The following is a 14,702-nucleotide window of genomic DNA, read 5'->3' as shown; positions in this document are numbered from 1 at the left end:
AGCTCCATTGTTCCACTGAAGGAAAAAGCACCCAGACCATTATGGCGCCCCCTCCACTGTGGCACGTAGAAAACATCTCAGGTGGGATCTGCTTGTCATGCCAGTAACGTTGGAAACCATCAGGACCATCAAGGTTAATTTTTTCTCATCAGAGAATAAAACCTTCTTCCACCTTTTGAATGTTCCATGTTTGGTGCTCTCTTGCAAAGTCCAAACGAGCAGTTCTGTGTCGTCCAAGGAGACGAGGTCTTTGAAGACGTTTTTTTGTTATTGAAGCCCTTTAGTCTCAGGTGCCGTCTGATGGTTATGGGGCTGCAGTCAGCACCAGTAAGGGCCTTAATTTGGGTCGAGGATCATCCAGTGTCTTGACGGACAGCCAAATGGATCCTCCAGCTCAGTGCTGATGAATTTTTTTTGGGTCTTCCACTTGACTATTTTGTTCCATAACCCTCACGATCATTTAAGAAATTCCAATTGACTGTCTTACTGCGTCCCACCTCAGCAGCGATGGCGCGCTGTGAGAAACCCTGCTTATGCAGTTCAACAACCCGACCACGTTCAAAAAGGAGAGTTTTTTTGCCTTTGCCATCACAACGTGTGACTACCTGACAGAAAATGACAATGAATCCACATCTTTGCACAGATTTGGCCTTTTAAAGGCATGTGGTCCTAAACTTTGGATCAGCTGAAAAACAGCCTGTTTCAGTTTAACCGTTATTTTCAATAAATTGAATGCTCAAAAAATGTTTTGTCTCACTCTCATTTCTTCTTGTTGCATGTTGAAGCTCTACTTGTTAAGATCCAACAATGTAAAATATGATTTTGACCAGGACTGTACAATGTATGATATCCTCCATTTCGTATCAGTGGATGTGTGGATATCCTCAACTCATGCAAAGTTATATATCGCTTTCTGGAGACTAAAAATATGCCTTCTGGTATACCATATCACCTGTGCTAATATAACATGCAACTTTATGCACTGTTTATATTCCACCAAAGTATGCATGATAGGCTCTTATTGAAAAAACTTGCAATTTAATATAAGAACGGGTGATGAAACGTCGTAACAATGGAAACTAGCAGTGTATAATGTGATGGAAAAATGAATCAAGCCAGCAAAGGAAGCAATATGGATAATAACAATGCATTAGTATTGTATTAGCGTCCTCTACATAATATATGCTATTTGCTGAAGTGAGACAACCCCTTTAAGCAACAACATTGCGTGATCGAGGGACCAGAAAATTGCTTTGCATGATCTCCACAGCTATTCTACAAATATATATATATATATATATATATACATATATATATATATATATATATATATATATATAGACCCACAATCCACACCACATACATTGTCCTTAACCCTTTCACTACCGGAAGTTTTTGCGTTTTCATTTTTCTTCCCCCATCTTCCTTGAGCCATAACTTTTTTATATTTCTATTCACATAGCTGTATGAGGGCTTATTTTTTGTTGGACAAGTTGAACTTTCTAATGCCACCATTAATTATGGCATACAATGTAGTGGGAAGTGGTAATTTTTTTTCAAAATGGTCTGGAATTGGAAAAAAAACATAATTCCTCCACCCTTTTACGGGTTTTATTCCCACGGTGTATAGTTTGCGGCAAAACTGACCCACGCCCTTTCTCTGGGTCAGTATTATGTCTAAATAGTGTAAAAAAAAAAAAATTTACATCACCATATTCTGACCCCTATGTTTATAGCTATATCTACTGGCTGTGTGGGGGCTCATTTTTGGCGGGAAAATCGGTAGGTTTTATTGATACAATTTTGTGACTTTTTGATCACGTTTTATTACATTTTTGGGGGGTAAGAGAAGCAACGAAAAAATGGCAAATTTGCCATTTTTACCCTTTTTTCCTTTTACGCTATTCCCCGTATTGTAAAAATATTTTTATATTTTAATAGTACGGGTGTTTTTGGTTGCAGTGATAGCCATAATGTTTATATTTGATTTAAAATGTAATATTTTTTTTTTTTTTTTTACATATTTACTTTAAAAGTTTTTGTAAGGATTTTGAATCTCATATATGAGCCTATACAATTTTTTTTATTTTTTTTTCTGAACAATCATGTATTTTTAAAATGAGTTTTTTTACTGTCTATTGCTTATTTCTTATGTTGGTTTGCCATCTGGTGGCCGAAATAATAATTGCAGCATGAATGCTCTGGGTCTCGTCAGCAAAACCAAGAGCATTCAAAGCAACTACCGACATCCTCATTGGCCGCAGGGGATGGCAGTAGGACGCCCGGAACATAGGCTGGCTGAGGTGCTATACATTGAATATACAGTGCTGCCCATAATTATTCATACCCCAGGCAAATTTTGACTTAAAGTTACTTTTATTCAACCAGCAAGTAATTTTTTGACCTTTGCAAAAGCTCATCTGGACAGAGAAGACAAAGAAGAAGACTTCTGGTCTGTGTTATGGTCAGATGAAATTTAACTGTTTGGTCACAATGATGTTTCCTTCATTTGGTGTAAAAAAAGGAGAAGACTTCAACCCAAAAAACACCATCCCCACTGTCAAACATGGTGGTGGGAACCTAATGCTTTGGGGGTGTTTTTCAGCCAATGGACCAGGGAACCTAATCACAGTAAACGACACCATGAAAAAAGTGCAATACATGAGGATTCTCAACGACAACATGAGGCAGTCTGCAGAGAAACTTGGCCTTGGGCACCAGTGGACATTTCAGCATGACAATGACCCAAAACACACAGCAAAAGTGGTGAAGAAATGGTTAGCAGACAGCAACATTAACGTTTTGGAGTTCAGACTTGAATCCAATTGAGAATCTGTGGAGGGAGCTAAAGATCAGGGTGATGGCAAGAAGACCCTCCAACCTGAAAGATTTGGAGCTCATTGCTAAAGATGAATGGGCAAAAATACCTGTGGAGACATGCAAAAGCTGGTCTGCAATTATAGGAAGATTGCTGTAATAACCAATAAAGGCTTTTCTATTGATTATTGAGAAGGGTATGAATCATTTTGGACTAGACACTTTTTGCTCAAATGTAAATAAAAGCTGAGAAATGTTTTTTTCCCACAATAATGCCTCTTGTGTATCGTCTTTTATCTTTTGGGAGACACCTATGTCATTTCCCGTCAAAAAACTACTTGCTGGTTGAATAAAAGTAACTTTAAGTAAAAATTTGCCTGGGGTATGAATAATTATGGGCAGCACTGTATGTATGTAGTACAGTAAGTCTACTGTGTTATATGCCACTTGTGCAGGGGGTGGGAGACTAGGATTCCCCTGGGCCAGTCCGAGCCTGCTTGAACATGTCTCTCCAGGAAAGGCCAAAAAATTACAACTTGAGTACAGCCACACGGTCAAGTTTCCTGATGAAGTTCTAGAAGCCAAAATCATGAGTGGATCATAAAAGGAGAGAAAGCATACAGGACAGATGCAACTTCTCTCTTTTGAATTCACTCCGGATTTTGGTTCCAAAACTGAATGCAGAAATCTAGCCTTGTGGCCTTACCCCTAGAGCTAGAAAGCCCTGTAAGGCAACAGACATTTCAAGAGTTAAGATATTATTTACTCTTTTATTATGCTAATTATTGAGTTTTTGGGAGAGCACAATGTTTCTGAGCTGCCATCACAATCTAAACAACTAAACAGTATATAAAACAACATATTCAATCCCTATTGTGGTACTGTTTCCATTGCTTCCACAGTAAAATAAGTTATACGTAAATGAAAATAGTAAGGAAAACATTTCCATGCATTTTTAAGGTGCCTGTACTTATAGCTCTTTTACAGCAAATTGCCTCAGTTTTGCAATGTGGGTTTTGCCCATGTTTCTTGTACAGATAAAACATATTGAGTCTATGCCCTGTACACGAGGGCATAACTACCATAGCGGCAGACCATGCGACTGCTATGGGGCGCAAGTCAAGAGGGGGCCCAGTCTTAGTTGGGATTATCGCCTCTTCTACTGGAGTTGAAAACTTGGTCAGGACTCCACCCTCTAAGGGCTTGTTCACACAAACGTTTTTTGCGTTCAGTATACGGGCCGTTTTTTCAGTTCCGTATATGGAACCATTCGTTTGTATGGGTCCACAAAAAAAAAAAAAAGTATTCCGTGAGCATTCTGTTTCTGTATGTCCGCATTTCCGTTCCGCTACATTTTGAGTCTTATCCTCTTATTGTCCGCAAATCACGTTCTGTGGCTCCATTCAAGTCAATGGGTCCGCAAAAAAAAAGAACAAATACGGAAATGAATCCATATGTCTTCCGTATCCGTTTCGTTTTTGCAAAACCATCTATTGAAAATGTTATGCCCAGCCCAATTTTTTCTATGTAATTACTGTATACTGTTAATGCCATACGGAAAAACGGAACATAAACGTAAACACAACGGAAACAAAAAAACGGAACAACGGATCCGTGAAAAACAGACCACAAAACAATGAAAAAGCCATACGGTCGTGTGAACAAGCCCTTACGCTGGGTTCAGACCTGAGCGTTCGGAAACGAGCGCTCTGTATGCGCGATTGTACGGGCGTTTACAATCGCGCATACAGAGATTGGCGTTCACACTTTGTCGCGCGTTCCCGAATTTCTATGTGCGGGAACGCGCGACAAACGCCCAAAAAAAAGCTCAAGCACTTGTTTGAGCGTCGGGCGTTTTACAGCGCGATTGTACGCGCTGTAAAACGCCCAGGTGAGAACCATTCCCATAGGGAATCATTGGTTCTTGCCTGTTGTGCGTTTTACAGGTGTGAACCCAGCGTAAAGGAACAACTTTTAGCAAATGAGGAAGTGGAAAAATGTCCCAAGGGTCATTGGAAAGGGTTTAGGCAGAAACCCTTCTGTCCCCTGGTGGGGCCTGGTTTGATCCTTGCTATGGGTCCCTTATTTCTCTATGTACTCCACTGGTTGTACAGGCACAAACCCAATTGCAAAACTGTGACAATTTTGAATAAAACTGACCGTAGTTTTTACCATGTGGCGGCTTATGGAAGTCACAATCTTGTCTTGTCTTTATAGGACCCTGATAATTATTTAATCATCTGGATAATAGCGGATGTTGTAGCTCTTATTCACATAATATGGGCTTTTTTTATGCAGAGGTAAGTAGTGGAAGGTATGTGAGTGTATGTCCATGCGTGTGTGTATGTATGTATGTATATGTGTGTATATATGTGTGTATATGTATATGTATGTATATATATATATATATATATATATAAAATTATATTATTGTGGGGATTCGCTCTGGTAGTTAGGATTAGCGGGTGCAGCACAGAGGCAAAGTACAAGTTCTTGGTTTAAAACATCAGTGTTTGTTCACAAGTGAAAGCAAAAAGAAAAACGCAAGTTGCTTGGTGATTGTTCACACACATGAAAAGTTTGTATACAAAACGGTCACCTTTTTCTCCTTGGTGTTACTTCACACACTGTTGGAAGTTTTGCCTTGACAAGTCCACAGGCAGGCATTAGACGGCCTGTTCGCCCTCACAGGGGTCTGAGCCCTCCAGCCCGGCTCAAGCCGCGGATCCCAACATAGCCCTCAGATCACAGCACACAGACCTCCTGAGCTCCACTGTCAGACGGAGGTAAATCCACCATACCTGGCAGTGCTGGCTGGCTTTTATGCCTGGCAAAACCCGGCCTGGAACATGGGGAGAAGTCACCCACCCAGCAATTTGACTACTCCCAGTAAGAGCCGTCCCGGTTAAGCTATAACAGCCATGCTAAGTATCAAGGTTTCAAACAGCAACTGCTGCTGAAACATAAAAGCCGGCTCTTACTCCACCGAGGCAGGAACCTCGGTGACATGTACCTATCATCCACGATGATTCCTTATACCTTCTTACAATAAATATATATATATTGTAAAAAAGGGCAGCACTCCAGAAATTTTTATATTTTTATATTTTTTGCTTTCTTCAATGGGTATTCCTGGACGGTAAAAGACGTCCTTTCTGGTGGCCGGGACCATAGGAGTAGCATGGTCCCGGTCCAGCCATCTCGTATCTGGGCTGACCGTAACTCCTGGATATGAGCGGTGTATAATGTGATGGAAAAATGAATCTAGCCAGAAAACAAGGCAGTATGGACAATCACAATACATTGTGACTTGTAACTTTGTCTACATGCTAAATGTCACTTGCTGAAGTGAGACAACCCCTGTAAACGCCAGAAATCGTCAATTCTGCTAGTCTTGGCCATTAGAGCAGGAGCCCAGCTGTAATGCGAGAACCAGGCTCCTGCTCTACTCTGCACAGGAGACCTGTGCAACACTTTATTTTTATTTTTTTTAGGCTACTGTAAGGAGGTGGAGGGCTAGAATAATGCCCCTTAACCCCTTCACGCAATATCACGTACATGTACGTGGGGGAATGTGGTGCCTCACCGCATCCCCACGTGCATGTACGTGATCGGCTTTCACTGTCAGCGCAGGGACCGAAGCGCTGAAGATTCAGTGAAGCCGGCGTGCTGGGGTTGCTAGGCAACCAGAGAAGCCGGAAGGAGCTGTATTGGCCCACTGACCCGCCCACGATCGCTGTGATTGGTCCAATACTGCAGAGGGACCAATCGCAGCGCATCGGGGCAGGTAAGGGGGGTTAGGGAGGGACTGTGTGCCTCTCCTTCTCTGATCGTCCCCATTCCTGTCAGGGAAGCGATCAGAGAAGGAGAGAGTGACAATCTACTATACCTATCACATGTATACTAGTCATGGAGCACTGCTACTTAGCGCTCCATGACTAGTATACTCCTCATCGCATTTAACTGTCACCATGTCTGCAGACATGGTGACAGCGCTGAGTGCCGGCTGTTACACACAGCCAGGCACTCAGGCTCAATGCCGAGGGGGGTCCTGTGACCCCCCCATATCGGCGATCGCTGCAAACCGCAGGTCAATTCAGACCTGCGGTTTGCAGCGCTTTATGTAGTTTCTGATCCCTGCGGTCCCTGACCGCAGGGATCAGAAACCTAAAAATTGGCAAAAATCTATTTTTTTAACCCCCCCTGCACCCCTGAATTCATTTATGTGGCGGGGTGCAGGGGGGCGGTATGTGGTCGGTGCGGGGCGGTGCGGCAGTTGCGGGAGGCGGGCGGTGCGGCAGGCGGGATCGCGATCCCCCGCCCGCCTCCCATTATAATAATCGTTGGTGTACAGTGGTATACCAGGGTGCCAGCACATTGCTGACACCCTGGTATAAACGGCTGACATCGGTGATGCGATGTCAGCCGTTTAACCCTTTTCCATATGGAAAAGGTTAACAGCTCAGGGAGCTCCCTCCCTCTCCCATCGGGGGGCTGCTGTGCCTTTGCAGCCCCCCGAATGGAGAGGGAGAGAGCTCCCAGACAGCCCCCCCAGAGCCCCGTCCTTACCCTTCCCCGTCTGCGCAGTTCTGAACATAACTGAGCAGACGGGGAAGGTTCCCATGGCAACAGGACGCCTCTCAGGCGTCCTGCTGTCCATGGTGCTGAACAGATCTGTGCTGAAAGCATAGATCTGTTCAGTGTAAGTAAAATATAGTACAGTGCAATATATATTGTACTGTACTGTATTATACAGACATCAGACCCACTGGATCTTCAAGAACCATATGGGTCTGGGTCAAAAAAAAAAGTGAAAAAAGTGAAAAAAAAGTAAAAATCAAAAAACACATTTATCACTGATTAAACATGAGAAAAATAAAATTCCCTACACATGTTTGGTATCGCCGCGTCCGTAACAACCTGATCTATAAAACGGTCATGTTACTTTTCCCGAACGGTGAACGACTAAAAAAATAAAAAATAAAAAACTATGATGAAATTGAAATTTTGCCCACCTTACTTCCCCAAAAAAGGTAATAAAAGTGATCAAAAAAGTCGCATGTACGCCAAAATTGTAACAATCAAACCGTCATCTCATCCCGCAAAAAATGAGACCCTACTTAAGATAATCGCCCAAAAACTGAAAAAACTATGGCTCTTAGACTATGAAAACACTAAAACATCATTTTTTTTGTTTCAAAAATGAAATCATTGTGTAAAACTTATATAAATAAAAAGAGTATACATATTAGGTATTGCCGCGTCCGTATCGACCGGCTCTATAAAAATATCACATGACCTAACCCCTCAGGTGACCACCGTAAAAAAATAAAAATAAAAACGGTGTAGAAAAAGCAATTTTTTGTCATCTTACGTCACAAAAAGTGTAATAGCAAGCGATCAAAAAGTCATATACATTCCAACATAGTGCCAATCAAACCGTCATCTCATCTCGCAAAAAATGAGACCCTACTTAAGATAATCGCCCCAAAACTGTAAAAACTATGGCTCTTAGACTATGGAGAAACTAAAAAATTTTTTTGTTTTAAAAATGAAATCATTGTGTAAAACTTACATAAATAAAAAAAAAATTATACATATTAGGTATCGCCGCGTCCGTGACAACCTGCTCTATAAAATTACCACATGATCTAACCTGTCAGATGAATGTTGTAAATAACAATAAAAAAAACGATGCCAAAAAAGCAATTTCTTGTTACCTTGACGCACAAAAAGTGTAATATAGAGCAACCAAAAATCATATGTACCCTAAACTAGTACCAACAAAACTGCCACCCTATCCCGTAGTTTCTAAAATGGGGTAACTTTTTTGGAGTTTCTACTCTAGGGGTGCATCAGGGGGGCTTCAAATGGGACATGGTGTCAAAAAACCAGTCCAGCAAAATCTGCCTTCCAAAAACCATACGGAGCACCTTTCACTCTACGCCCCGCTGTGTGGCCGTACAGTAGTTTACGACCACATATGGGGTGTTTCTGTAAACGGCAGAGTCAGGGCAATAAAGATACAGTCTTGTTTGGCTGTTAACCCTTGCTTTGTTAGTGGAAAAAATTGGTTAAAATGGAAAATTAGGCAAAAAAATGAAATTCTCAAATTTCATCCCATTTTCCAATAACTCTTGTGCAACACCTAAAGGGTTAACGAAGTTTGTAAAATCAGTTTTGAATACCTTGAGTGGTGTACTTTCTTAGATGGGGTCACTTTTAGGGAGTTTCTACTCTAGGGGTGCATCAGGGGGCTTCAAATGGCACATGGTGTAAATAAACCAGTCCAGCAAAACCTGCCTTCCAAAAACCATACGGCGCACCTTTCACTCTACGCCCCACTGTGTGGCCGTACAGTAGTTTACGACCACATATGGGGTGTTTCTGTAAACGGCAGAGTCAGGGCAATAAAGATACAGTCTTGTTTGGCTGTTAACCCTTGCTTTGTTAGTGGAAAAAATTGGTTAAAATGGAAAATTAGGCAAAAAAATGAAATTCTCAAATTTCATCCCATTTTCCAATAACTCTTGTGCAACACCTAAAGGGTTAACGAAGTTTGTAAAATCAGTTTTGAATACCTTGAGGGGTGTACTTTCTTAGATGGGGTCACTTTTAGGGAGTTTCTACTCTAGGGGTGCATCAGGGGGCTTCAAATGGCACATGGTGTAAATAAACCAGTCCAGCAAAACCTGCCTTCCAAAAACCATACGGCGCACCTTTCACTCTACGCCCCACTGTGTGGCCGTACAGTAGTTTACGACCACATATGGGGTGTTTCTGTAAACGGCAGAGTCAGGGCAATAAAGATACAGTCTTGTTTGGCTGTTAACCCTTGCTTTGTTAGTGGAAAAAATTGGTTAAAATGGAAAATTAGGCAAAAAAATGAAATTCTCAAATTTCATCCCCATTTGCCAATAACTCTTGTGCAACACCTAAAGGGTTAACAAAGTTTGTAAAATCAGTTTTGAATACCTTGAGGGGTGTAGTTTATAGAATAGGGTCATTTTTGGGTGGTTTCTGTAATCCTCGCAAAGTGACTTCAGACCTGTAGTGGTCCCTAAAAATTGGATTTCTGAAAAATTTCAAGATTTGCTTCTAAACTTCTAAGCCTTGTAACATCCCCAAAAAATAAAATATCATTCCCAAAATAATTCAAACATGAAGTACACATATGGGGAATGTAAATTCATCACAATTTTTGGGGGTATTACTATGTATTACAGAAGTAGAGAAACTGAAACTTTGAAATTTGCTAATTTTTCCAAATTTGGGGTAAATTTGGTATTTTTTTATGCAAAAAAAATTAATTTTGGGACTTAATTTTTCCAGTGTCATGAAGTACAATATGTGACGAAAAAACAATCTCAGAACGGCCTGGATAAGTTAAAGCGTTTTAAAGTTATCAGCACTTAAAGTGACACTGGTCAGATTTGCAAAAAATGGCCTGGTCCTTAAGGTGAAATAAGGCTGTGTCTTGAAGGGGTTAATTACAACATAAAGAAAATAAGTGAAATCATTGAAGAAAAAAAGCTGTTACATACATATAGTGCCCTGTTGTGTGTCTGTTTTTTCTTATTGCCTAATGTGTCCAATGTTGTCAATATTTTTTTTATTATTCCAGTTAAAACATATACTATTTCAGATCATGAAAACATATTAGTGTATTTATATTTCATTCACAACGTTGTCCAAGTTATATTTATTGATGACCTATGCTCAGGATAAATATGTCCCAATGTTTGTAGGGGTTGGAGGTTTGGTTTTCCCATTAATAGCTCCGAGTCCCAACCCCCAGGTATAGAGGGGTATGATACGATATGCCACCAGAGGAAGCTCACTGCATATGAATGTACTCGGCTCTCCTTGAGCTCATACATTCAGGCTACCGTACTATATATCAGCTCCCGCTGGAGGTGTTACAAAGAAGATGAAGTTTTCTGGGCACTAGGAAACTCTTACCTCCATGTATTACTCTTGTAATTAATGTGGTTATATTGTAGATCTGGGTGATTCTTTTATTGATATCTTTTTTTCTTTTCTTTTCTTTTTATTTAGAGCGTGTTTTAGAAAAAGAGAAGAAGAAGGTATGATCTTTTCACCTATGGTATAATTCTTCTGTTTTCACAACCATGTGTTGTCGCAGTGAAAGGGTTTAAGAAAATTGATGTCTTGTCAGTTTCCACAAATATGAAGGTTGTGTAATGTCCATCTAGAACTATTCCTATAACCTCATATTCCAAAGTACTATACACAGCAGTGGTGTAACTATAATTCATAGGGCCCTATAGCAAAATAAGATGGGGGGCACCCACTGCTTAGTGTAATTAAATAAAGACAGCAGCATAAGTATCATAAAAATATAGGCATGTATAATAACACAATGGGGGAGCTATATCAAGAATGGCGGATCCATCCACCAGTCTTGATCTTCCTGCACCGGCGTGAGATGCGCCTGATTTGTTAAGAGGCAGAAGCCCTGCTGTGTGCCAGAAAGGGAAGTCTATGCCAGCTACAGGCTGGCCTAGACTTCAGCTATAACTTCCGCCACTTTCTGGTGAAAGTTATAGTAAATCGGGCGGCTGCGTGGCCCCATGCCCCTTCCGCTAAACCATGCCCCTTTTTCTTGGCACTTTGGGAAAGTGCAGAAAAGCTCAAAAAGTCGCACATTGTTGTGCACAGATGCCATGTGCCTTAAAGGGAACCTGTCACCAGGATTTTGGGTATAGAGCCGAGGACATGGGTTGCTAGATGGCCACTAGCACATCCGCAATACCCAGCCCCCATAGCTCTGTGTGCTTCTATTGTGGAAAAAAAACCTATTTGATCCATATGCAAATTAACCTGAGATGAGTCCTGTCCCTGACTCACCTCACGTACAGGACTCCTCTCAGGGACAGGACTCATCTCAGGGACAGGACTCATCTCACGTTAATTTGCATATGGATCAAATCGCATTTTTTTACACAATACACAATAAAAGCACACAGAGCTATGGGGACTGGGAATTGCGGATGTGCTAGCGGCCATCTAGCAGCCCATGTCCTCAGCTCTATACCCAAAATCCCGGTGACAGGTTTCCTTTAATATGTGACTTTTTTATGTCAAAATTGTGGTGTATAGGGCTAGATAAATGTCCCCCAATATATTTTAGAAAACCCACATTATAACAAAAAGCTGCTGAATAGTTTTTCCCCATAAAAATTTACAATGTTATTGCACCGGCCAATGCTATTGCTGTAGCTGCACCCATGATACTCTGAATACCCGTCACACCTCTTTCAGGCAGTAGGGCTTAAAGGGAATCTGTCCCCACTTATCTACTGCTGGGTGCAGCATGCAGTCGTAACAGGCGTACTCATTTCAGCAGTGTGTCTTGGGATTAATTATTTTGTAATTGGAGAAAGCACTATGGGGACATTGCGGCTGTAAAAATTAGCATTTTTGGACTGGCACACATTATAAGGGGACCACTATGGGGACATTCGTTGTACTGGGGGTACTAAAAGGGGGTAGTTTTTTTGTACTGACATAAGTTATAAGGGAGCATTTATTGTATTGGCACACATAAGAGGGTATATTTTTGTACAGGCGCACATCATAGGGGGAATTATTACGACTGGGGGCATTATTACTTCTGGGGGCAAAATAAGGGACATTGTTACTATTGGTTGCACTCTGACAGAGAATTATTACTATTGGTTATTACTATTAGTACTATTGGTGGGACTGTATAGGGGGATTATCTGTTTCTCCAGTATAGTATTGGAAAGCACAGTGGGCACAGTATTAGAGGTGGTAGGATGGGGTGTTCAGAAGTTGGGGAGGATGGAAAAGTAGTTGTCATGGTGCGCTGTATTACCCTGTATTATTTGTAGCTCTGTATGTAATGTTTTACAAGTAGGGCTGAAGGGAAGGGGTTGGGTTAAGAAATTGGCATTGGGGGGAAGGCGCAGTTTCAGTTTTGTGAGGGGCGCCTGCAGCTCATGAATCACCAGACTATTAGGTCACTGCGCTTGCATTTCGCCGCAGCCTACATATAGACTGTAAGTTTTACAAAACTGGCAGACAGCTGAGCATTTGTTACCACGTCACACTGCCCTCACATACGTGACAGATTACCTTTTGAAATCAAATTTTTCCATCCCAAACACAGTATATCTACTTTATAGGAACCAGTTACTATGACTTTGAAGTATGGCAGAAAACAGTACAGGAAGTTGGTTGCCAGCTTTGGGACCACTAAGTCCCCAGCATACTAATACGCAGCTGAGGTCACTTTCTTCTGTTTTGGGGTTAAGTAGAAAAAGAGGAGAGGGTTTACTGGAGATGAGTCTGGGACTCCTCTCCTACAGCATGGGGCAGATTGCGCATATGAGGCTGAGGACATTTAGTTTTGGACTGAATGAATTGTACTGAAATTGATCCCAAATACTTTTCTGCTTTGCAGAATCTGAAGCTGTATTACTGATGAAGATTGAAAATTTGGTTGCTTAATGACAATGGATGCCTCTTTCATATCCGCTACAATTCACTGTGACTTCCACATCATCTCAGGCTGATGGCTGGAGCATGAGGAGGCTAATCTGAACTGATTCCAGATATCTGCGCTGTCCAATCTGTAGACAACCCCTAACTCCTGAGTCATAGGAGGTGCTGCTCCATACAGAACTGCTTCCTGACATGTTGGCCTGTTTGGGCCGTTGGATCTTTGTTCATTTGAATGTGAAATCTGGCAGTGTACTGTATGGCATTTGTCTTCCTTATGTCTTTCTGATATTGTGCTGTGCACATAACCCTTTGGTGATGAAGTCTGTGGCATAGCACAGAATATGCTGGGAAAAAGAAGCAAAGGAAAGGGGCTTTTACTCTGGGTTTCTTGGGCCAAACGCGTGTTGCTGGTAAAAGTAAGCATGGCTTTGAGTTGCACTGACTATGACTTATTTAGAAGCTTTTTCCACCATTTTTAGAAGTAGAAAAGTGGCAGAAAACAATAGCAGCTTTCTCTGGACACCATGTTCAGGCTACGGTTTGCACTTGCTGCATGGCGAGGAGATACGGGCACACCACTCGCACAGTGCGCCTGTATAATAAATGCCCTTGTGTGCTAGGCTTGTATAGACGTAAGTATTACACCTGTAAATAGACCAACGCACCACAGTCGTGTTGTACACACAATGTGCACTAGCCCCAGATTCTGAGAGTCTTGCATCCTAAATTGCTTCACAACAAACTTCTAAAAAACAAACAAACCTGTCCTATCCCGTGGTTATGAGAGAAGCTTCAGCACGGACAGTTCAGCACAGCTTTGTGTAGTTTGTAATATATTGTCCATAGCCAAAGCCAGGAATGGCTCCTGAAAGGAGAACACATCTAAGAGTCTATTCACACGTGCTAAAATATCTCTGATGTAATTTTTACAAACCCTATTCAGATGTATGGGACAGTCCCAAATACCTTTTGCAACAAATCTGCCATGAGAGTTCCCCCCAAGGAGATATTTTACTCTTTTGTATTCTTTTATGTTTAAAGAGACCTCAATCACTGCGCTGTGCAGATCTCAGACTGTTACAGAATATCTGGCGGCTGCTGGTGTAGAAATGTCATGTTGTTTTTTTCTGGATCAATCTGTTCTTTATTAATAAACTGTTGGTGGACTTTTGAATGAGGCCTAATTCACTTATGTTTTGGGTGTATTTTAAGCTGTGTGTTTTTTATTTTAATTTTTTATGCTTCTCATTTGATCAAATTGGAAGAAAAGGCTAATATTTGAGAGGCGTATGTTCCAAAAACAAAAATGGATGTACCCGAAAATGTATTTTCCTCATATGCAAAGGGAATAGAGCAAGTCCTCACTGTATGTCAGGACTGTGACTAAACCAACT

At 41.3% G+C, this 14,702-nt stretch overlaps 1 protein-coding gene across 3 annotated transcripts in view; it reads left to right on the top strand.

The window, feature by feature from the left end:
• Positions 1 to 14,482, top strand: part of GDPD2 (glycerophosphodiester phosphodiesterase domain containing 2) — a 93,363-nt gene extending 78,881 nt beyond the window's left edge. For all 3 annotated transcript variants that reach the window (XM_044268796.1, XM_044268795.1, XM_044268793.1), the window contains exons 14-16: positions 5,035 to 5,117; positions 10,876 to 10,904; positions 13,268 to 14,482. In XM_044268796.1, the coding sequence (XP_044124731.1) occupies positions 5,035 to 5,117; positions 10,876 to 10,904; positions 13,268 to 13,314 (159 nt within the window). In that variant the 3' untranslated portion in view covers positions 13,315 to 14,482. The remainder of the gene's footprint in view (positions 1 to 5,034; positions 5,118 to 10,875; positions 10,905 to 13,267) is intronic.
• Positions 14,483 to 14,702: the final 220 nt, after the last annotated feature.

The sequence above is a fragment of the Bufo gargarizans genome, chromosome 9, assembly GCF_014858855.1.
Source record: "Bufo gargarizans isolate SCDJY-AF-19 chromosome 9, ASM1485885v1, whole genome shotgun sequence".
Lineage (NCBI taxonomy): Eukaryota > Metazoa > Chordata > Amphibia > Anura > Bufonidae > Bufo > Bufo gargarizans.
Note: the sequence above shows the minus strand (reverse complement) of the source record. Positions and strands in the feature narration are given on the sequence as shown.